At 34.7% G+C, this 24,583-nt stretch overlaps 2 protein-coding genes across 5 annotated transcripts in view; one reads left to right on the top strand and one right to left on the bottom strand.

The window, feature by feature from the left end:
- The first annotated feature begins 212 nt into the window (after positions 1–212).
- lgals8a (galectin 8a) lies at positions 213–10,373 on the top strand. Of its 2 annotated transcripts, XM_051138829.1 has the most exons (9): positions 213–360; positions 527–615; positions 2,095–2,305; positions 3,438–3,566; positions 5,285–5,335; positions 5,970–5,996; positions 7,373–7,461; positions 7,580–7,745; positions 9,166–10,373. In XM_051138829.1, the coding sequence occupies exons 1-9, from the start codon at positions 322–324 to the stop codon at positions 9,313–9,315; spliced, it is 951 nt and encodes a 316-aa protein (XP_050994786.1). In that variant the 5' UTR covers positions 213–321; the 3' UTR covers positions 9,316–10,373. The 2 variants fall into 2 exon arrangements, with proteins under 2 accessions (XP_050994786.1, XP_050994787.1); XM_051138830.1 differs by lacking the exon at positions 5,970–5,996.
- Positions 10,374–11,396: 1,023 nt separating this feature from the next.
- zdhhc14 (zinc finger DHHC-type palmitoyltransferase 14) overlaps positions 11,397–24,583 on the bottom strand; it is a 47,851-nt gene continuing 34,664 nt past the window's right edge. For 2 of the 3 annotated variants that reach the window (XM_051138824.1, XM_051138822.1), the window contains exons 7-9: positions 23,420–23,529; positions 17,972–18,074; positions 11,397–14,063 (exon numbers count right to left, since the gene is read on the bottom strand). In XM_051138824.1, coding sequence (XP_050994781.1) covers positions 13,647–14,063; positions 17,972–18,074; positions 23,420–23,529 — 630 coding nt within the window. In that variant the 3' untranslated portion in view covers positions 11,397–13,646. The remainder of the gene's footprint in view (positions 14,064–17,971; positions 18,075–23,419; positions 23,530–24,583) is intronic. The other variant, XM_051138823.1, reaches the window with a different exon arrangement.

Here is a 24,583-nt window from a genome sequence, read left to right as displayed (position 1 = left end):
GAGACCGCCCCTAGTTACCCGAAACTCTGTCCACTGAACGTTTCGTCAGTGAACGCGTCGCGTTCATACCACGCACTGATTGGTCACTTAACGCGTCGCGCTCAAATAGCGCATTGACAGGTTACTGAACGCGTCGCGCTCATGGAGAAATTGATTGGTCACTGAACGCGTCGCGCTCATATAGCGCATTAATTGGTTACTGAATGCGTCATTCTCACATGCGGAAGTGAAAGTGCAGAAAGTGTTTATATTTGTTCCTCAGACGTTGATTAACTCGGAGTAACAGCATATAAAAAGGATTTCTGAACAAACATCGCTAAAATGTCTGTCGCAAACCCGAAACAAACAATAATGAATCCAGTAAGTAATTTACCCTACTTACACTTTTTGCTTATTGGTGACAAGTTTTGTTCGTGTTTATCTGTTAGTGCTTTATTTGTTTTTCAGTGATAAAAGCGTAAATATTTATATATTGTAGGCTTAAAACGTAGAGGTAACTGAGTAATGATTCTCGTCATTTTCTTAGACGATTCCTTATGCTGGTACCATCCTGGGCGGACTTCAACCTGGAGAGATGGTGCTTATTCAGGGCAGTGTACCCAGTGATTCTGACAGGTGAGCGATTAAAATGTTTGATTTGGGTCATATTTGAATCATTCTTTCCACCTTATATGTCACTGCCTTAGACAGAAAGCACAGGAGGTAGTACAGTGACATGTGAGCTCCAGTCAACTCACCCTTATTTCTGTAGAGCTTTATACAGTACAGGTTGTGTCAAAGCAGCTTAACGGATATAAACAGGAAAACATCAGAATCAGTTGCGGAAACTCAACTATGGAAACAGTTCAGATTCTGCTGTAAAGCAGCCATAGAATACAATAGTGTCATTGTTTAGCTTAAGTCAGCTCAGTGTTGGGCCAAGGAAGGGATCATTCTGGTAAGAAGCCAATTTCAGCTTTATATAAACATGCAGACATTACTTAAGCATGAAATATTATATCAATAGATTTAAAAGATGATAGAAGCACCAGACTTTCTTTATGGGCAATTTTGGCCCTTAAAGGGTTAGTTCACCCAAAAATGAGAATTTTGTTATTAATTCCTCACCTTTATGTTTTTCCAAATGCGTAAGACCTTCATTCATTTGCACAAATTAAGATATTTTTTATGAATTATGTATAATTATGTAAAATTGATTATGCATTAAGTTTGTTAACATTTAAACACTTTTGGAATAAAATGTCTTCTTTGGCTAATTCATGGCTAACATTTTATGTATCTTAAATATAGACAATTAAATAATATTTATATATTTGTAATTAATTTAACATTTAATAATGACTTTAATATAGTTATTATTATTAACAAACAACTGAATGCAATGCAACAGAATACAACAGAATTGAATGCAAAGCAACAGAATAGAGAGTGCAGCACAAAAGAATAGTATATAATTGGAATGCAATGCAATAAAACAACAGAACTGAATGCAATGCAATAGAAAAGAACAGAATGCAGTTCAAAAGAATTGTATATAACAGAATGCAATGCAATGCAATAGAATAGAACAGAATTGAATGCAATGCAATAGAATAGAGTAGAATTTATCTTTATTTATTTTCTTCATGCATTATATGTCTGATATCTCCAGCATGCTCATTATTAATGCCATTTGTTTTTGTGTTAACCAAGCAAAGTACTCTTTGTAAAATGCTTGTAAAAATCGTTGGGAATGTTGAAAATTACAACGCAGCTGAGGGACAGTCAAAATTTTAAATTACACAAAAAATGGATTGTTTATTTCATTTTTTTGTTTAGATCCTCATTCATGGAAAAGGGACAAAAACAATACAATCTATGCATTATTATTTATTTGTTTTAAGAGTTGCAAAAATAAACAAGTCATAGCAAAATAAATAAATAAATAAAAATTGCAGGGTGGTTAGCAACCATATAACAAAATTAGTACATTTGAAATCTGTTAGTTACTGTAAGAAGAAGAAACACTGCTATGTGTCTTGCTATGTATTCATATCACATTTGAATTTTGTCCACAGCCAATGCAGACAGTGATAAACAGCAAACGTCTTGTAGATTTCAGGTTGACCTGACGTGCGGGAGCAGCATGAAGCCTCGGGCAGATGTGGCCTTTCATTTTAATCCTCGCTTCAAGCGGTCTCCCTACATCGTCTGTAACACACTGCAGAAGGAGCGCTGGGGAAAAGAGGAGATCCACTACCTGATGCCCTTCAGTCACGGCGCTGCCTTTGAGATCATCATACTTGTTCAGAAAGATTTGTTCAAGGTTATAAACAACTTGAGTTCTATTAGTTTGGCTCTTGTTTATTGACATGACATCTCATGACATCTATCTCTGGTGTCATGTGATGTCAAGTTTAATCTCATTCTCTTGCTTAAAACGATACAACATTAGTGACTTTGTTAGCTCTTTTTAGTTTTAGTTTGTTTTTAGAAAGGTAAAGTGTGTTATTTTTGGATGTTAATTTAATATGCAGCAAGCTAGCTGTAACGGCAGCCAAAGTGTAAACACACACAGTGACTGTAGATAAAAACAGTAGACTTGTTTGAGATGCCACAAGCCTTGCCTTGAATGTAGAAGAGAGTAGGCGGCTGCAGTCAGGGGGGGAATCAAAAACCTTAGAGATTCATGTGAGCAAAAGCAGATATTGCATTTATGTTGTTTTTTGCAGATGAAATAGATGCATTTGAAATGCATGTCTTGACCATTATTTTTGTTTCCAAAATGTCCAAAATTGCATAGTTCCAAGGACATATATGACATTCATGATGGAAAAAATTGGTGTTTGCTCACAAAACTTTTTGCAAACAAAAGCAAAACTGGTGACGGAAATAATATGAGCTTGGAGAAAAAAAAATATATATTTCAGTATTTTTGCAGTTTTCTCTTGGGAACACAATACTTTTGTGAGAGTACAAAGTTTTCTTGGGATAACACGAAAGGTTTGTGAGACAATGCATTGTGTTCCTAGGGGGAACGCAAAAGTTTCGGCGAGTGTTGAAAAATTTTTCCTCCCATCTTATATTTTGTCCATCACCTTGTCCTGTTAGGGGCTATAAAGATCTTGTATTTTATTCTCACACATTGAATATAAGTTATGAGTTATAAGAACAAAATGATGCAGTTATTCTTGAGCTGTGATATGTCATATCCCAATGTTTTTTTTTTTTTTTAACTCATATTCTTTTAGCTGATGCTACTCTCAAGCATGAGTTGGTTTGAGTTTGTTTATCCATCAAATGGACGAAGGAGTAAGTGTTCAGGAAAAAAAATTATTGGAAAATGGAAATTGTTTTACAGTTCTGTTTTGTGATGCTGATGGAGTAGAAATGACTCTTTCTTTGATTCTCAAAATAAGAATGATTTCTTAAAATATACTATGTTTTACTTCCTCCAGGTGGCAGTAAATGGTTCTCACCTGCTGGAGTACAGGCACAGGATAGAGCTCAAGAAGGTGGACACGCTGGCCATATCAGGGAAAGTTCAGATTCAAGCCATTGGGTTTATTCCCAATTCAGCAAGCAAGGTAACATGTTTTTCATTAAAACTTTAGATGTTTAAAACATTTTAAGAATGATTTCGGATTTGCATATAAATGTAAAAAGTAGCCTGAAAGCTGAGACTTTAATGGAACTGACAGATATATGCATAAATACTATCAATATAGGAAAGGGGTAACACTTTAGGTTAGAAAATATTTTAGTATTAATTAAAAGTTTCCCCTAAATAAACTTCCAATTTGCAGCTTACTAATATTTAGTAAGGTAGCAGTTAAGTTTAGGTATGGGGTAGGATCAAGGGATCTTTAATATGGTCATGCAGAATAAGACATTAATATGTGCTTTATAAGTACTAATAAACCACCAATATGCTAGTAATAAGCATGCTAATAAGCAGCTAGTGTTACCAGGAAAGGTACAGTTGAGGTCAAAAGTTTACACACACCTTGCAGAATCTGCAAAATGTTATTTTAACAAAATAAGAGTGATCATACAAAATGCATGTTATATTTTATTTAGAAGTGACTTAAATAAGATACTTCACATAAAATAGGTTTACATATAGTCCACAAGAGAAAATAATAGTCGAATTTATAAAAATTACCCTGTTCAAAAGTTTACATACACTTGAGTCTTAATACTGTGTTGTTATCTGAATGATACGGAACAGTTAAACTCTCCGCTGTTCTTTAGAAAAATACTTCAGGTTCCAGGTTTTTTTTAAATTTGTGTATTTGAACCCTTTAAACAATGACTGTATGATTTTGAGATCCATCTTTTCACACTGAGAACAGCTGAGGGACTCATATGCAACTATTACAGAAGGTTCAAACACTCATTTATGCTCCAGAAGGAAACCCAATGTATTAAGAGCTGGGGAGTGAAAACGTTTTGAATTTGAAGATCAGGATAAATTGAAATTATTTTGCCTTTTGGGAAACATGTATCTTCTGTAGCTTCTGAAGGGTTGTGCTACATGAATATATATATATATATACATGAATATATATATATATATATATATATATATGAGATTTAGAAAAATAAAAAAATGTACACATCTTCATTCTGTTCAAAAGTTTTCACTCCCCGCCTCTTGATGCATAGTTTTCCCTTCTGGAGCATCAGTGAGCGTTTGAACCTTCTGTAATAGTTGCATATGAGCCTCTCAGTTGTCCTCAGTGTGAAAAGATGGATCTCTAAAGCATACAGTCATTGCTGGAAAGGTTAAAATACACAAAAATACTGAAAAACCAAAGAATTTGTGGGACCTGAAGGATTTTTCTGAAGAACAGCAGGCAGTTTAAGTGATCAGGACAAACAAGGGACTCATGAACAACTATCACTAAAAAAAAAAAAATACAGACAGAGTTAAGTGTATGTTAACTTTTGATCAGGGTCATTTTTCTAAATTCAACTATTAATTTCTCTTGTGTACTATATGTAATTATATGTCCTTTATGTAAAAAATTTAGGTCAGAATGAAATAAAAAAATAACATCCATTTTGTATGATCCTCTTATTTTTGGTAAAATAATTAACATTTTGCAGATTCTGCAAAGTGTATGTAAACTTACGACCTCGGCTGTGTATGTGGAGAACAGTAGTGGATAAATTATATTACCGGTCAGAGGTATATAGTACATGATGCACACGGTTTGTTTGATCAGTATGTTTACTGTTTGTTATGATGTGGCTGGGATTGCATTTTGTGATGTAAACATGATGATTTAATTTTTTTTAGAGCTCCATAACACCTTCAAATGCAGCTGTGAGCAAAAGAACACAGCCTTATGTAAGTGACTATTCTGATGTTGCTTTTTTCTATAACAGTATATGCACACTATTGTTCAAAAGTTTGAAGAAAGTAATGCTTTAGAAGTTTTGTATTTCTTACAGTTAAAACAATAATATTTTGAAATACTATTGCAATTTGAAATTATTGTATGTTAATATATTTTACATTTATATCTGTGATGCAAAATTGATTTTTCAGCATCATTACTCCAGTCTTCAGTGTCTTATGGTCCTTCAGAAATCATTCTAATATTCTGATGCAGTAATCAAAACACATTTCTTATTTTTATCCATGTTGAAAACAGTTGTGCTTCTTAATATTATTGAAACGAGGATACATTTTTTCAGGATTCTTTGATTAATAGAATGTTCAAAAGAATCAAAACAGTATTTTTTTTTTTTTTTTCTTCTCAAAATTACTGACCGTAAACTTTTGCACAGTAGAATATTTCTCTCTATATGGTGTACTCTCTCTCTAAATGTATGTATGAAAAATACAGCACCATTCAAAAGTTTTACCATTCAAAATTATATATAGGTAGTGAACTGATGTGAATCTTTGTTTTGCAGCAAAATAGATAGTTTAGCTGAAGCTGTTTAACTATAACATTCCCTCCTCTTTCATCCAATAGTCAGTCATGTCGGAGTCAGGTGACACGGTGAGTACATGTTAGGCTGCAATTTCCTAGGGGGTAAACATGGGTAAATTGTTCTCACATGTGACACCAGTTTTTATGCAGCCGCATTACTTTTAACTGCAGATCATACTGGATGATTCAATTTCAGAATAATTGAAATCAATTTGAAGTGGGTGCCTCACAGTCTGGACAGAAACCAGGACATTGGCATTATTTGATCACTTTGACCCTTAAATCAGGCATTTACAGCAAGCACCTTACTGATTAGAAACCTGTAGGTAGATGAAATATAAAGAAATAATGTATTGTTTGTCATTAATGGCCTTTGCTAAGTCAATCATCACTATAACTGTTGCTTATTGAAGTCATACTTCAAACGAAAAATAGTTCAACCAAAATGAAGATATTATCAGCATTTACTCACCCTGATGTTGTTCATTTATTCTGTGGAAGATGAAAGAAGATATTTTAAAAATAAGTCTCAGTGTTTATTTTGTCCATATATTGGTCCAAAATTATTGGTTACCAAAATTCTTCTTTTGTGTTCCACAGCAAGAGTTGAGGAAATGATTTAGGTTAACTATTCCATTAATAAAGTATTAAACTTTAGCCTGCAATTCACTGATGTCTCAAAATGTTTAGCTTGTTAGGTAGAAGTGTGAATTGAATGTAAATCTTTGTAAATCTGAGATTTGTCCTAGCTAAGCATGACAGGGAAAAGGACGTTTTGTCAATGCCTTGGTTTCTATTTCAACAGTGCTTCTCTGGGTTTCCTCACTTATCCTACCAGTAACTAATCATCTGAGAAATCTACACAAGCTAACAATGCCCTGGGAACCACCTATAACACCCTAACAGCTGGCTTAGCAACACCTTGGCAATCATACAGTATTGCAGTGCATTCAAAACCTTAAAGCTGGAATACTCCAGACAACTTTTGCACAGATTTTTGCCCTGATTTGCAGTCTGGACGAGTCGCTGCAGATTTTAGGCAGTTGGAGCTGACAGATTTCAGAGAAAATCACAGTGTATGATTGGCACGGACACAGTTGTTGTTGTTTTTTTTTTATTATTTTTTTTTTTTTTTAGCTTCAGCCTATGATTCCAATCAGTTAGAGGATATCAAATATGTTTGATATATATAGAGTCAGTTTTTTAGAACACATATTGTTTTCCATGCATCGTGTGTTAATGTCCATATTTTCTCTGTAACCATTTAGAAAACCAACAAATGTCTGATGCCTAATGGTTTAAAATCTGTTCCGATTTTAAAAGATGTATAGTATATTCCAGCCTTAAGTGACTGCCTAGCAATACCTTTTTATTGTGGCTGTTGTGCTGTCTTTGTCGTGCTGAATTTGAAAGCATTGTCAGATGTGTTCCTTTTTTTCCTCCAGAGTCTTCCATTTATGAGCAAACTTGCGAAAGGATTGAGTCCAGGAGAGTCCATTATGGTAAAAGGGCAGATCCCTGGTTTTCCAACGAGGTATGAGAAGAAAACAACCACCAGGAATACAACTGGGATACATGCTTTTTGTCATTTTTAACCCATTTCTCATTCAATTATGTATTGATGTCTTCAATATCTTTCTTTATCCCCACAGTTTCTCTGTGAACTTTCGCATCAGTAACTCAGAGGACATTGCTTTTCACTTAAACCCGCGTTTCAAAACTGGTTCCTTTGTTCGGAACTCTTTCCTGTCTGGTTGTTGGGGGCCTGAGGAGACCTCCCTCCCCAGCTTTCCCTTGTCACCTGGTCAATACTTTGAGGTATCAGATCTTGTTTGTCACTAAATGAGAGCATATGCTGAAATTTAAAGTCAACATGAAATCTAAATGCACTTTTTTTGAATGCACATTCCCGGTTCATTGAATTCACATTATTTCAAAGAGAAATCTTTCATCATGATGTAACAACTTTCTTCACCTCTGAAATGACTTTTTTTGTTAGCTGATATTGCATTAACTGCCTAGAAATTAAGACATGAAAAGGATAGTTCACTCAACCTCAATTTGTTTCATGCCTGTATGAATTTCTTTTTGCAAGAAGTTTCTGGTCCCCATTGGCTTCCATATTTTTTTATTTTTTTTTCCATAACACGGAAGTCAATGGGGACTAGCAAATATTTGGTTACCGACATACACTGCCCTCCAAAAGTTTGGAAACACCCCTGGCAATATGTGGTTTTGGACAATATCAGCATAAATCCTTATCATTTTTTGGTGCAAGTACATTAAAGTAACTTGACATTATCATTGAAGACCAGCAATAATAATAATTTTCATTTTGATTACATAATAATGGCAATATATACATGTCAAAGTCAGACATGCCCCTTTGCCAGCTGTGATGCCTGGTTACTGGTTTAAACTTTGCCCAGGTTTTTAAAAGATTTTTGGGTCAGCGCACCTTAATAACTTCAACAATTGATTGCCAGTTAAGTTTAGAATACAATGAATTTAGGACCAGATTATGCAGAGCTGCTAATGGTGGGTATTTTGATGAATCAAAAATGTAAGTTTTTTCTATGTATAAACTGTTTATGTAATAAAATATGTTTTCATAGTTTGTGTTGTCCCTCCAAAATCCGTGCAACTTCAAAATCGAACTACATTGCTGTTTTATCTTTTTTTTGTAAAGGATGTTTGACCTTCTTTGCGTGTTCACTTTGTAGACACTGGGTGGGCACTGGGTTGGTAGGACGATTTTGAAGTTGGAGGAGAAAATGAGATGGGAGTTTTTTGACATACCCTAACTGTATTGACCTGGAATGCACAGAGTTCACGCAGAGTTAGACAAGATGAACATTTGAGGTTAAAAAGTATGTAAATTGTAAAAAATGTTTTTAGAAAATAACCAATCAAACTCACAGGCAGTAAAAATGCTGTAGAAATGTCCAATTGTTATTTTATGTTTAACACAATTTTGTATAAAGACCAGAAACACCATTTTAAATGTTTTAGCTAACATTTACCTAACTTGGAAATGTCACATATGTTAAATAGCTTACAAATGCAACTCATGTTGACTTTAAAGAATGATGACTTGGTTTTAGTGCTTTTCTGAAAATGCATGATTACATTAAATAATTCATTAGTATGTGCACACCTGCATTTGCATCTTAGTTATTCTTACTGTGTTGAGTGGTATCTTCTCTGTGACCTCTGACTTTATACTTTTCCATGGCAGATGATCATCCTGTGTGAGGCTCAGGAGTATAAAGTGGCAATAAACGGCTTCCACCTGCTGAGTTACAAGCACCGTGTGCAGGATCTAAGTTGTGTGGATGTGATAGAGATTGCGGGAGATATAGAACTTATGGATGTCAAGATTTGGTGAGCAGCTCCAGCCTGACGACCATTCCCTTGTTTTCTCCAACCAAGTATATTTAATCAACCTGAGACTCCTGTGACTGAAGTTAATCTGAACCATATTCAAGTTATAGTTTGAATTTGGCCTAAAATACTATACCTGGTGTGTTTTTGCGGTTTTGTGTCACTATAAAATCTGTCCAATCTGACTGAACATCATACTCAACCACTCTGTCTAACAATTAGCACATGTGAACTTTTATTCTTTGCTTTGTGTTTTCAATTTCAGCTGTAATTATTATTTTGTTAAGGTGTGATCTTAATGACGAGTTCCAATGCAATGGCAGAAAGAAGTTAACTGCCCTTAACTAAGATCATTTGCTGAATATTTGTGAGATCTGGAGATGATCTGAACTTGAACTTCAATGAGATGGAGTTGACTCCACAATTTCTTGTGTGGAACACGAACAGGTCAAAAATAGGTCAAAAAAGGTTGCACACCCCGGACATAACAGATGGATGGAAAAAAGCTACCATCTGGCAGGATGTTAATGGTTGTGCGACAGTAATTGTACTGTCTGTCTAGCCATTTGTTTTCAGAATCATTCCAAGCTAATTCCAGGCATTTGGAAAATTACAGATTGCAGCTTTAAATTTTACACTGTTAGGGCAAAAACAGGGCTGATAAACATGGTCATCTATAAACCTTACCACTCATAAGTATAATAATTGAAGTTGTTTCTTAAAACATTTCAATTTCCTTTCTGCAGGAGGTGTAATTTTTACATCAGACAAGCAGAAAATTTGCTATTGCAAGGCCTGCTCTAATGCATTTGACTTGGCATGACAGCCTTAGTTCCAGAACTAAAGATAAGCCATTTTATTTTGGTTTATTTGTATATGTAATAGCAGAATTATGCAACATTCCAACAGCCTAAAGTTGCTTTTCGCTATTACTAGTTTTAACAATCAGGTCATTTTTGATATTAATATATTTGTGTTTTTGTTCCTCTGATATCTGTTGATCAATGCATTAAAGACAAGCAATATTATATTAAAAATAATAAACATAATATAAATCTTTTACATTGTCTAGTAGTTGTGGTGTTTTGTGAGTTCATACATTACACTGAAACTAGATTTAAGAATCTCCTCAGAAACCATTAAGCAATTTCTATCAGGTGTCTATAAATTAGGCTGACCATATATTTATGGATTTTAATGAAGCATGTAAATAATCACAGAGAGCTTTTTTAAAAAGTTGTGAATTTATTAACATCCACAATATTCCACTTTTGTAGCTTAAAACCAGTAAACTGCTTTTTGGCACATAATCACATGACCATAATGTGTTGGCACCTGGTTTAAGTTTGATGCAATATATAACCAAATATATAACCAAAGCATAATTATCATAGATAATACCACTAATATTGTCGACATAACCCCAGAGAGAGATAAAGGCAGTGACGTCGCATTAAAGTTGTCTGTCTCTATCACTGTATGACCAAACATGTCAGACTTTGGGACAGATGAGTTTGTGAGAGTCTGAATCACAGGCTGTACAAACAGACGAACACTGAAGTGATTCTCTGTCGTCTCACCAGCTCAGGTAATACTTGAGGACCACAAATGAACAGATCACACAGGGACACTGTCCAAACGAAATGATCCCGTTTGTTGGCTGACTGACAGCTCCAAAAAACGAAAAACGCCCAGTTATAGAGCACAACAGTCTGCTTTCAGAAGCAAAAATCCCATTCGTTTTTCTCCATAGATTAACTGAATTCTAACCCCAACAGCACAAAAACCTTATAAGAGGCTTTTGAACTTTAAGAGATGGCATGTGCTGCTGTAAAAGCCTTGTGATTCCAAGGTCTTTTTTAAAGATGTTTTTAATAGCCGAATTCCCCTACACCATCATCTTAACTAGAAAGAAACCAATCAGAGGACTCGTTGTTACTATGGAAACATAAATCACTGCAAAAGAGCTCGGCAACTATCGACCACTGCAATGCAGCATTGTGAATGACAGTCACAATATTTTGTAATAAAGTTAAAAAATACTGTTTTATATTGAACTGTAGGTTCTTATTTGATTACGTCATTCACAACGCTTCATGGGATGAGTAGTTCATGCCCTCAGAAAATCTGTCTTGTAATTTTCCAGATTTCAAATGTTCTTTCTTTAAATGATTTTGTAGTGATTCATATCAAAGCTAGAGCTGGTTGGTTTGGTTTAAGGCTTTGATTTCTTTGTTGGAGAATCTTTTGTAATCTTTATGGAGAAATGAAAGGGGAAAGTACTAGTGGCGTTGTGGCCACTGTTGTGCTCTATAGAGCTGCTTTTAGAGAGGCTGCTATTGAAAAACTATGGAAGCTTATTTCTGCCTTAGAATAAAAATAAATAATATATATATATATATATATTGACTCTTTATCTCACAATTCTGACTACTTTTTCACAAATGCAAGTTTGTGTTTCACAATTCTGACTTTTTTCTTAGAATTGCATGTTTACATCTCACAATTATGGCTTCTTTAGAATTGCAACTTAAAATCTTACAATTCCAGCCTTTTTTCTCAGAATTCTGAGTTCTTAGATCATGATTTTATTTTTTTTTTTCTTAAAATTGTGAATTATAAACTTGCAGTTATGAGTTTAGATCTCACAGTTCTGACTATTTTATAATTGCTAGTTAATATCTCAATTCTGACATTTATTTCTTAGAATTCTGAGTTGTAGATCAAAATTCTGACCTTTTTTTTCAAAAATTTGGAGTTTTTAGCTCACAATTCTGACTTTTTTCTTTTAAAGAATAATTGTTAATTATAAAAACTTGCAGTTGTTTACATGTCACAATTCTGACTGTTTTAGAATTGCGAGTGATATCTCAATTCTTTTTGTTTGTAGCGCACAATTCTGACTTTTTCATAGAACTGTGAATTAAAAATAATAATAGCGACTTTGTATATCACAATTCTGACTTCTGTAGAATTGCAAGATTATATCTCATAATTCTGACTTTTTTTCTTCAAATTCTGTTTGTATCTCACAATTCTTTTTCTCAGAATTGCACATTTTATTCTCATAATTCTTTTCTCAAATTTTTTTTTTATTTTTTTTTTTGAATTTCAAGCTTATATCCCACAATTCTTTTTTGTCCCCTAGAATTGTGAGTTATAAACTTGCAATTGTGAGTTTACATCTTACAAATCAGATTTTTTTTTTGAACTGGGAGTTTGTCTCCCAATTCTGACCTTTTTCCTAGAATTGCTTGTTTACATCTTACAATTCTGACTTTCGTAAAACTGCAAGATCATATCTAACAGTTGAGTTTTTTTCTCCCCAAATTCTAAGTTTGTATCTTACAATTATGTCTGTTCTCAGAATTGCACATTTTTTCCTCAGAATTCTGACCCTTTTTTTTAGAATTGCAAGACTATATCCCACAATTCTTTTTTCTTAGAATTCTGAGTTATAAACTTGTAATTATTTAAAGAGTTTAAATCTTACAAATCTGATTTTTTTTAATGTTTCACAATTTAAAGTTTGTATCTCACAATTCACAACATTTTTCTTAGAATTGCATTTTTTCTTCAAATTTTATTTTAGAATTGCAAGATTATATCCCACAATTCTTTTTTTTTTTTTTTTTTAGAATTGTGAGTTATAAACTTCCAATTGTGAGTTTACATCTTAAATTACAATTTTAAATTTGTTTTTTTTAGAATTGCGAGTTTGTCTCACAAATTCTGACCTTTTTTTCTTAGAATTGTGAGTTTATATCTCACAATTCTGACTTTTTTTCTTAGAATTTTGAATTACAAACTTGCAGTTTGTGAGTTTGTTTCTCACAATTCAGATTTTTTTTCTCTCAGAATTCTCAGTTTACATATTACAATTTTCACATTTTTTTTCTCAGAATTCTAGGTTTACATCTTGCAATTCTTTTTGGTCAGACATTTTTAGACACCTGACCTGACCACATGCACATGCAGAATTCTGAGGAAAAATTGCAAAATATACTTGTAATTCTGAGGGGAAAAAGTTCAAATTGTTGAGATATAAAATCACTGTTGCAAGAAAAAAAAATTGTTTTAGAATTGTGTGAGATTAAAAGGTCACAGTTGTCTTTTCATTTTTATTCTGTGGTGGAAATAAGCTTCCATAAAAACAGCTTGATTGAGTAATAATAGAGCTGGAAGACTAGCTTTGGTCCTCACTCGGTACTCAGGAACTTGTTCGGGGTGGCTGCCTCCATTATATGTCAGAAACGTCCAGTAGAGGCTGTTATATGTGTGTAAAGTACCGTATGGCTTGTGGTCCAGTTCAGCAGGACGGCATTAAAAAGCAGCTCACACTGAACTCAGCTTCACCAAGCCCCGCACAGAGTCTTCATGGAGCGAGTCCTGGCTGGCAGGGTCAAAGAGCTGTGCTGGGTGAATGTGGTGACCCAGGTGGGTGGCGCAGGGCAGAGCTGCGGGCGGGGAGGGCGTCTCCTCCGGACTGATGAAATGTTGATGGTGTAGATGATGGTGACAGTGGATCTCAGAGTCTCGCAGGGCCATGAGCTCTCCTCCACAGCTGAGGCCTGGGATAGAAGAAGGCAGCGAGGGCTGAGAGGGGCCCAGAGTGGAGCACGGCCCACCCAGAGAGGTCTTGGCCTGGAGGGGCGCGCCTCCGCCCAGAATGACGGGCTGACTGTGGAGCAGCGGGTTGGTGGCAGCCTGCAAAACGAATTTGGTGCTCTGAATGCACTGGTCTTGAGCACACTGGGAGGAGGAACGAAGGACAGAAAGAAAGGGGAAAGCCAGGAGGAAGTCAGACCCAACAAAGAATAAAATGTTACAGAAAAACACATCACAGGGCTCCAAACTTCTAATGACTGTTGTGCTGCGGATATAAATGAATTGTACATCTTGTTATTACTACTTGTGATCAGTTTTCACCTGGCAGATGAAAGAGTATCATAGAGACTCTTCCCTTTTGGTCACCAGCATATGTTGTGTTTTAGATGTTGGCATGGTTTTGTTCATGGTCGTGTCAAGCCAGTCCATATTAGTGTCTGTGTTATTTAAATACCTTCTGCTAAGTGGAGGATGAATTTGCTAAAAAATATAGTACTTTTTGAATGGGTGTCTATATACTAATGTCAATTGCATTTTGAATTATTGTCACAATTTGTTAGGGTTTTTTGTTGCTTTGGAGCCCTGGGTCAGTTAAGACCAGTTTCTGGTGGTTAGTTTGACAAAACAATTATTAGAAGGTTAAGATTAAAAAGGTTAGAAAGTGTATTGACCAAAAGTATAGAGAAAGACAGAAAAAGAAGTTAGAAGTTAATAACTTATAAATAATAGCTGGGTGAATATCAGCACACCTATAAAAAACATGTTGAGGACATATTTTACTTTAAAAATAAAATAAAATTAAATTAAATTAAATTAAATTAAAATTATTCTCATATTGTAATAAAAGATGTGACCCTGGACCACAAAATCAGTCATAAGTAGTACAGATATATTTGTAGCAATAGCCAACAATACTTTGTGAGGGTCAAAATTATCGACTTTTCTCATATGCCAAAAATCATTAGTATATTAAGTAAAGATCATGTTCCATAGAGATATTTTGTACACTTCCTACCATAAATATATCAAAACTTAATTTTTAATTTTAATTAGCAATATGCATTGCTAAGAACTTCATTTCGACAACTTTAAAGGCGATTTCTCAATATTCTGAGTTTTTGTGCACCCTCAGATTCTAGATTTATCCTAATGTATATATATATATATATATATATATATATATATATGAAGAGTTCAGATGCAAAACCAGCTAAAAGCCATCTCGGTCAAAAATGAGATGATATATATATCACAAATTATAAATAAAAATTTATAAATAAAATTATTAAAATGATTCTTCAGAAATCATTCACTTCCTTAACTTTTCTTATCATCAATGATTTTTTATGAAAAGAAATTTCAAAGAACAGCATTTATTTGAATTTTCATTTACATTTAGATAGAATGGAAGATATAGGTTGTACTGCATGTTAGCTTGTTTATTGTGCCCAAGAGCATAATTTATTGAGCCCATATGTCTTACTAACAAGAAACTATGCTTCTAACCACAGGTGGAGAGCTGTAGTTACAACCACGTGTGACTCTGTTTGTGAATGTTTGTTTGAACTATGGTTTCGGGAAATACCAAATTGATGAACTATGTTGGTAATAACGGAACTTGCGACCATAGTTGGCTAATGATGCTTTTGGGAAACGCACCCCTGATGGATGGATGAATCGTTCCATAAAAATTACTTTAATAAATGTCACAAATATTTATGCTATAAAAATTCATTTTTAAACCTAAATGACAGCTTACATAATGCAATCATCTCTTTAAAACATTTGGATCCCTCAAGGGACTGAATTATTGGCATCAAATCAACGGCTGATATGTTTCGCTTAAGCTGATGAAACTGAATCCAGACAGCGAGCATCAGTATTCATGAAAGCTGATCTGTTCACACCAGCCCACATCGTCTCCCAAATCACATAAATGCAGTGTCCATGTATGTTGGACAGATGAGAGAATTACATCAACGATCACGTCTGTGCCAACAACACTGGTGATTTACATCGGTTAATGCGTCACGTTGAGTAGACTCAATAAATCATGACAATTTGAGTAAAAATGTTTGAAATTAGAAAAAGTGTCAGAAAACAATTAGAAATTGTTATATTTCTAATTATATATATTTCTATATTATTACTTTTATTCAGCATTGAAGCATTAAACTTATCAAAAGAGACAGTAAAGACTGTAAAGAAGAAATATATATAATGCAAATAAAATGCTGATCATTTGAACTTTCCATGAATCATGGGTTCACAGTTTACACCTAAAATAAAATAAAAAAAATAAAATAAAATAAAATAAAATAATAAAATAAAATAAAATAAAATAAAATAAAATAAAATAAAATAAAATAAAATAAAATAAAACAAAAAAATAAAATAAAATAGTTAACTGTTTTCAACATTAATAATAAAAAGAAATGTTTCTGAGCATCAAATCAGCACAACAGAATCATTTCTGAAAGATAATGTGACACTGAAATAGATTTCTGGAGTAATTATGCTGAAAGTTCAGTTTTAAATTACATTTCAAAATAAAATAAAGCAGAAAATGATTTTAAATTGTAATATTATTTCACAATATTACAGTTTACTATTTTTGATCAAATAAATGCAGCCTGGGAAAAATAAGAGACTTCAAAAACATTACAAAATCTTACCAACCCCAAACAAATAAACAGTAGTATACTTTTATCATTAGTTGAAAATTAATATGTATTTTTAGTGCATCCCCCTTTATCATCAGTCAACACATTCTCACTTCCAAATCATCACATACTGACGCTTGGTCAGGACCATCACTTGGCATCACTTTTTGAAGCTCAGGGTACCCCTTTAGCATCACTTTTGGACGCTGGACTTTTTTAGTAGTTTGCATTATGTGTCGCATTTAATGGCTTAATTTTATATAAATTAATACTTTCATAGATATTTTGGAGCATCTAACGCCACCCCCACCCTAAACCTACCACTTCTGAACAATATAAAACATGCAACAGGGAAATAAAAGTACAGTAACAGGTATTTATTGCATATATAATGCAATATCCATTAAAACAATCCATAAAAAGCAGTATAAAAGTATTACAAACAAGTCGAGTTGCATTCCAAGTCCTCCGATATCCTTATGCGAAAAACACAGTAAATCATAAGGTTTTAATCGCTGAAAATGATCTCGCTCACACACATATCATATTCAAAAAGATACTCCCAAACTTGTTTAGCATGATGCAGTCGGTCACAATAAACACAAGAGCCAATGGCATATCACAACCAAAGCTGATGTAACGCTTCTGGTTGCAATTTTTTAAATTTGCGCACAGACTGCACACAGGATGAGCTTTACAGTGGATAGAGACGGCTCATTTTGCCTCAGAAGACTTGAGATATTAATACTTTTTAAATAAAATGTGACTGTAGTTGTATCTGCCTGTTATATCCTGTGTTTTATATATGAACAAATGGTTAGGTTTAGGGGCAAGGGTTGAATTACATGCTCATAAATGTGTAAATAGTGTAATGTAAAACAAAAATTGTTTTGACTGTTTACATAGAAAAAAAAAAAAAAACACACACACACACACACACACACCAACATATATGCAATAATGGCAAATGATTACCCAATATGTCATTTAATCATGATGATAAAATTCCCATTGCCTTTCGCGTCAGCATATTGAAGCCAAAGGTTTCTTTTCTGAAGACCCCGCAGGTCAAAACATGACGCTAAAGAAGTACCCTGTACGTCAAAAGTGACGCCAAGGGGTCCTGACCAAATGTCAATATGTGACAAGTTGGGAGTGAGAATGTGTTGCAACATCAGCACTCAGTCTGGGAATTTTGTGCAAAACTTCAAATTCCAGATTTTCAGTGTGGGCTCAGACTTTTGGACTCCACTATGTATTTCAAATCACTGTTTACAGCTTTGCTGAAACCCTGAAGTGGTTTGAACATTAATGGCTCCATTATAATAACTCAAGTACAACAGACTGGACACACACATTTGATGAGAGGTCAGAGTACGGCCGTCTTACCATGTGACTCTGGACTTGATTGGAGGGGCAGGCGCTGGTGCCGTTTGTCTGGGCCACAGGCTGCGGGGTGTCTGGTTGGACAAAACCTCTCCTGTCAATCAAGCTGCAAAGAGAAAGGAAGTGGATGAGTCAGGGAACGTGGGTGAGGGAGGCGGAGAGAAGAGGATCCGTGCGTGCGCGTGTGTGTGTGTGTGCGCACGGAGTCCTCCTCCAACTCAACATGCCCACACACAGAGCAGATGGCAGCCAGTGATGCTGTGCCCACTTCTGCTTTGTGTTCCTGGCTCCATGAGAAACTCATTAATGGCGTGCGGAACTCTCGTGTGGGTGTGTGAGCAGGTTTTGACGTCAGCAAGCCTCCTCACGCACCATCTGAACAGATTCAGGAACGTTCCTCGGTTATCTAAGATATTTGCACTTCCTGGAGCGAGAATGCTGATTGGGTTTTGCCTCTTAGATTTAAATGAATGAGTGAGAAACCTGCTGAGGTCACCAGTCTTTTTACAAGATCAGCACGGATCCCTTGGCTGATAACGTGCCTGGATAATGATTTTCTGATGAAGCTGATGAATATCTTATTTGAAATAGACTTTTTCTGTGGACTGCAATTAAATTCTCTGATTCAGAGATATGAATGATGTAAAGGACAAAGCTTTGTTGGGGAAACAGACAGTAAGAGAGGAAATACAAATGTTCAGAAAGGCATACTACCATACTGCTATTTTTGCTGTAGGTTTAGGCTGCATTTACACCGCACGTTTTTAAGCACAGTTCCGAGCTTTTGACCATATCCGATTTTTGGGGCCACCTGTTTACATTCACTTCTGACACACAACTGGTATCTGATATCCGTGTAGTGTTTGTGTAAGTTTGTATAAGCTGTTGCATTTCTAAAAGTCACGGGGCAGGGTTGAAAACCAGCAATGTGCGATTTCCTGTTTTGCAAAATGATAAATGTGCCAACTTCATGGGCAAACATTCTCGCATTGGGATTTCTGAGGGGAATCAGATACACGTGTTTAGACATAAGTTGGATGATCAGATATTGGACATGTATCTGATTAAAATCCACATTTGGAAGAGGCCCAGATCAGATGTGGAAAACCAGATCTTGTGTGGTTTTTCGTGTTTACACATGTGCAACAAATTCCGATCTGCGTCAGATGTGAACAAAAAATTTGACTTTTTTGTGCCAGTGTAAATGCAGACAGAGAATACTTTTCTATATGCATATAATACCCAGATAACATACTACATTTGTCAAATCTGCATTATACCAACAAGAGCAGTTTATATAAGATTATTTGTTAAAAATAGGGAATAAATTTAAGTGTGTTTAACATATTTCAGCAACAGTTCTCCCCCAACAATAGGGGTAAACAGAAAAATATCTGTCATCATTTACTCACTCTCATCATTATTCACTTATCAAACCCATAAAATTGTAATCTATCTTCAAAACACAAATAAAAATATAGCTGCAAGCAGCGATTACCGGGGTTCAAACGCTTAAGAGATTTAAACATATAAGGAAAAAGACATTACATATTATTTAGCCACCTAAATCAATGACTAAAAAACATTTTTTGTCAAATCCAGGTCATTTACCATAGAATTAGTGTTTTTGAGTCCTTTTTAACTGTCTCAAAACTTTGCATGCTTGTGTAGAATCACCTGTCTCATGTGCTCACCAGGTTTTGTGAAGTTTTGAATTTTTGGGCTTTATAGGATTTGGGGTAAATTTAGACAGGTCCCTTTTCTAAATGACCCTGTTATAGCCTAAGGGTAAATTTCAACATTTTGTTGATAATTATTGACCTAGATGGTCCGGAGAATTGTACTGCAGTGTTTTTTTTTTCCAGTTTGAGCAATAAAACCTAGGGCTAGTTCACAAACGTAGGTTTTCGATTTGATTGACAGCAGTGGTTCCAGAGGCAAAGTTGTCCAGAATGAGGAGTTCCATTGTATGATACGAATACAAATGCATGATACAGTCCTTTACACCCTTGAAAAATGTGATATTGCCACCCAGATTTCTTTCAAATTTCTCTCAGACTTTTGGGGCAATGAGTCGAACAGGCCCACCAAGTTTCATTCTGATCAGCCTCAAATAACAGGTGCTCCAATTTTGTCGGCCATGTTTTTTGAGATATGCATATGTCTTTATAGACACTTGTGGCGCTTTGGACCAAGACCATGCACACCGATTTTCATGTTGAACAAATGGTTGTGCAGTTATAGCCATTTTTATGTAACATTTTTATGTTACAATCTAACATAAGTGTTCTGAGTTTGGCGAAGCTATCTTGATCCGTTCAGGAGTTATAGGCATTTTACTAAAAGTGGCCCTGCCCCTTTTAAACGTTTTGGCATCCCTTTGCAACGGAGAGTCAAACATGCAATTTTTTTTGATAATTATTGATATTCACTCTCCAGAGTACTGGTTTGGTTTAAATCGGGTGGAAAATCTAGGACTAGTTCGCAAAAGTAGGTTTTTCAACTTCCATACCCGAAAATTTTGCCAGGCTCACGATCAAATCTGAGGCCAAGGATTTTAACTACATAAGACACTTGACCCTGCGACTCACTGTAGCGCCCCCATCAGGCCGACTGGGGTGAGCCTTGGTCACGTTGTAGGCGGTGTGAGTACTAGCATCTCTCCAATTTTCAATTCTCTACGACTTACGATTTGATCTGCATGGTCAGTTTTATGTGGACATCGCTGATCTGTGACCATTCTAACAATTACAATAGGGTTTCACTGCTACGTGCTTGAACCCTTAAATATTTTTAATGAGACCTGAAAAATTTCTGTTACTTTTTTGAAAGTCCACTTCACCAAAACTTTTAAGCTTCAAAAAGTTAAGAAAAACATTGTAGAAGTAATTTATTCATATGAATTGGGCTATTTAACCTCACTGCTACATGTCCAACAAACACATCTGAGCTTTCGTTTACCATGCTTGATGTGCCCTATGTATAGAATGTGCATTAATCAATGTTTATATATTAAAAAACAGATTTAATTTAGGCTTTCATTAATATAAACACTGATCAATGCACATTTAATATAAAACAATAGTTACTTCTCAGAAGACAGACGATTTAACCACTTGATTCATATGAATTACTTTAACAATGTCATTATTAATATTTTAGCTTGAAGATTTAATAGTTAACAGGGACAAATTTCAAGCAGAATTAAAAGTATCTTTGTTAGTCTTAAGGTTTTTAACAACATGAGGGTAACTGATGACAGAATTTTTATTTTTGAGCTAATCCTTAAATCACATAACATTAGGCTTGTTAAAAAAGAAGTGTGCAACTGCTGTTCTCGAATTAGGATTTTCACTATGTTAACAACAAAATTGGCAAAACAGACATGCATTCAAGAACTTGAGGTACATCTGAGCCAAAATATCATGAAGACTTAAAGGTGCCCTCTTTTTACATGGTGGGCCTGTAAGCAACCACCCAAAACATCCTAGAAAGCAAACAGCAATGTTCTGGCAAGCAACTATAAAATAACCTCGAGTTTTAAACAAGAACACCAACGCCATTCCAAGGGCCAGATTTACTAAACAGGAAAAATGAGCATTAAAGCACAATTACATAAAAGCGACAATGGGAGGGGAAAATTCTGTGATAGATTTGCTGACAATATGCACATTAAGGAACACAGACACAGCCAGATCATTTCTATAATGACCAGTGCAATCTACTAAGAGCAAATTACTGCCTGCTTTAAGACATGCTTTTTTGGGTGTTAAATAATGGCACAAATACTAGTAATTTGACAAGCACAAACGCTGAGCGATTAATTTTAATACTCTCCTCCCATAAATTTTGCATCTGAAAGAGAAATTCCTACAAATGCATATTCAATAAGGTCAGGTGCAAAAAATAACTGTGTCTACTTCTTTTCAGCACTAATTCTTCACTGCGCGTAAATCCTGACAGTTGGGTACAACAGGGCTAAAGACGCCCCCCCAGGGTAAAAGGCGCCTTTGATATTATTTTCCTCTAAACCAATAGATGGCAGAAAAACGCGACGTAGCACTTTCTAAAACATCCACTTTTCAAGATACACGTGCAAATTTGCCTGATCTTTGACACGACTGCGAGCAGCAGCGCAAAGTCGATTCTATGCTTACTTGATCTATTTGATGTTTTTAAAAATGTTGTAGATTTAAGTACCAAATGAGAATTGCTAAAATTATTCAATATATCTTGAGACAAAGGTCTTCCTAATGATTTTCAGTTTTGTTTAAGATAATTAAAACAGCAGTTTTTAAATAATTAAAGAATATGTAAAAGTATGGTATTTGGGGTAAAAAGCGCTTCTGCTGTTGGGGTTAAAGGCACAACAATTAACATGATAATTAATAGATAGCTGACTTTTCCATTTGTTGACATGACACTGTTAGATTCAGATGGTAAATATCATATATTATGTTAGGCGTCCCTCTTAGAGATCATCACCATGTTTAAAATGAAACCATCATATTTAAAAACATGATATTAATCATATCACATAGGCTAATATAATGTAATTTGTTGTTATTACTGTAAATCAAAATTTATTATGGGATCTCCTTCAATGCTTCGAGAATCTTTACTTTTTAAAATAATTTTCTAAAATTATCTATTTAAATCTATTTAAAATATATGTTTTATATTACCATTTTAATGACAGTATATTTATTGAACAAAAAATTATTTTATCAAAATCAGCAGAAAATAGTACAAACTTTCTAAAGTGATTGTTTTGAACAAGTATTAACAGACATTATTAAAAAAACAAAAAGCTAAAGTATTTATATCATTTCTGTGTGCCTTTTACGAGATTTTTATGAGATTTTGAAACAAAATAATCAACTTGTATGATTTATTTTTACACAAAATCTGTTGCTCCATAAATGTTCAATACAAACATATGTATTCTTCCGCAATCATACACTTAAGGCACACTTTTTTAGCTTTTTTTTATCATCTATCAACATTATTATAAATATTACAATATTAAAAATGTTACATTTAGGGAACCATCTATTTAAAAATTCTTTAAAATCAGTTTATCTAAGAATCACAACATTTTAAGATTGGCTGAATATTTAACTGTCTATTAACTTAATTTAATACAAAATGCGATATATAGCCAATACTTAGCTTAATTACTTATGCAGTGTTATTTGCAGCTATTTTTAAGACTGTGATTGGGCATCATGGAAACGTAAGTATGCTAGATAATTAGGTAACAAAAATATAGAATATTACTGTTTAAAAAGTTAGTCACATTTTAAATAGACGAAAGTAGTAAGCAGTATATAGTATATACTGTGCAGTATGCAGCAATGCAGTATATTCCATATACATCTGAACACACATTGAACATTAAGACAAAAACAAAAGGACAAAACCAAAAATAGCAGGAGTTGTTGCATTCACCTCGGCGGTAGAGGTCCACACAGTGCAGCGCAGCAGTTGGTGATGAAGTTTCCGTAGCTGTAGGGATTGTAGTTGCCTTTGCCTCGTTTGGATGACCATGAACCTTTGATCTGAAACAGTGATGTGACCGTTGAGAACTACAGTAGCTGAGAGGGACAAGCTGCCAACATCAGAGCAGACAGCGAGACACTGAGAGACGACAGGCTCCCTTAATAAACCCAGTGATAAACTAGGGTGAGGATGGGAAAGAGTTTAAGATTGATTATATTTTGCTTCCTGCCAGGCGTTACGGTGAGAAATACCTCCAAACACACTGATCTTTAAAACCAAGTCTTTTGAAGCGCTCATTAATTGTCTTCCCATAACGGCTTGTCAGACTTTCCGAGTGTCTCTTTTGATCTTGGCTCACAGTCTTAGACCCAGAGGGACACTTTGTAAATAAACTTTGTATGCAGGGTCCAAAATTAACCTGCGGTCGGGTCATTTGAGGATGTTTACTGGTCATAAATATTTCAGAAAGACTTTACAATAAGGTGTCATTTGCTACCATTTTGTTAATGTATTAACTAACATGAACAAACAATGAACAATACATTTATTACCAGGGGTGCACATAAGCGATCCGCAGGTCCGCATGCAAGACCAAAATAAGAAAATGCGCTGTGTAAATAAGTTCAGAGCGCGCAATTGCGTGGTTGACAGCTGTTAATGCACAATTACTACTGTAGATCGACAAACTGTAATACTGTATAAGATTTCTATTTGAACTGAAAGCAAGCATAATTCTAGGCTATTTGCTTCCGTTTTCAAAGCACAATGCAAAAATGTGACATTTCATTCACTGAACGCTCTTCAGTCCGAAGCGCTAAACATGGGTGCGCAGCAACCCGCCAAAATAAAAGCTTGCTAATTTAGGTTTGAAAATGATGAATATTCATATGAAAAAGTAAATATTCTCATTTTATTTTTAGGTTTATCTTTTAATAAGTAGAAATAAGAGTTTATTGAGGTAAAAGTCATAGTTAATAGTTGATTAGTGAGAATTGGTTCTTTAAATAAAGTGTGACCGAAACTGTCACAGTGGATATAGCATTCATACTTTATGCAATGAAGAACATTTTCCTTAAGTATACACTATGAAAGTATGCAATGTGAACTGCTCAT

Source organism: Labeo rohita, chromosome 20 (assembly GCF_022985175.1).
Source record: "Labeo rohita strain BAU-BD-2019 chromosome 20, IGBB_LRoh.1.0, whole genome shotgun sequence".
NCBI lineage: Eukaryota > Metazoa > Chordata > Actinopteri > Cypriniformes > Cyprinidae > Labeo > Labeo rohita.
Note: the sequence above shows the minus strand (reverse complement) of the source record. Positions and strands in the feature narration are given on the sequence as shown.

Coding starts and splice junctions, on each gene's coding strand:
- lgals8a (XM_051138829.1), top strand. CDS start 322: ATGTCTGTCGCAAACCCGAAACAAACAATAATGAATCCA. Junction 616..2,094: donor GTACCCAGTGATTCTGACAG/GTGAGCGATTAA, acceptor AACGTCTTGTAG/ATTTCAGGTTGACCTGACGT. Junction 2,306..3,437: donor TTCAGAAAGATTTGTTCAAG/GTTATAAACAAC, acceptor TACTTCCTCCAG/GTGGCAGTAAATGGTTCTCA.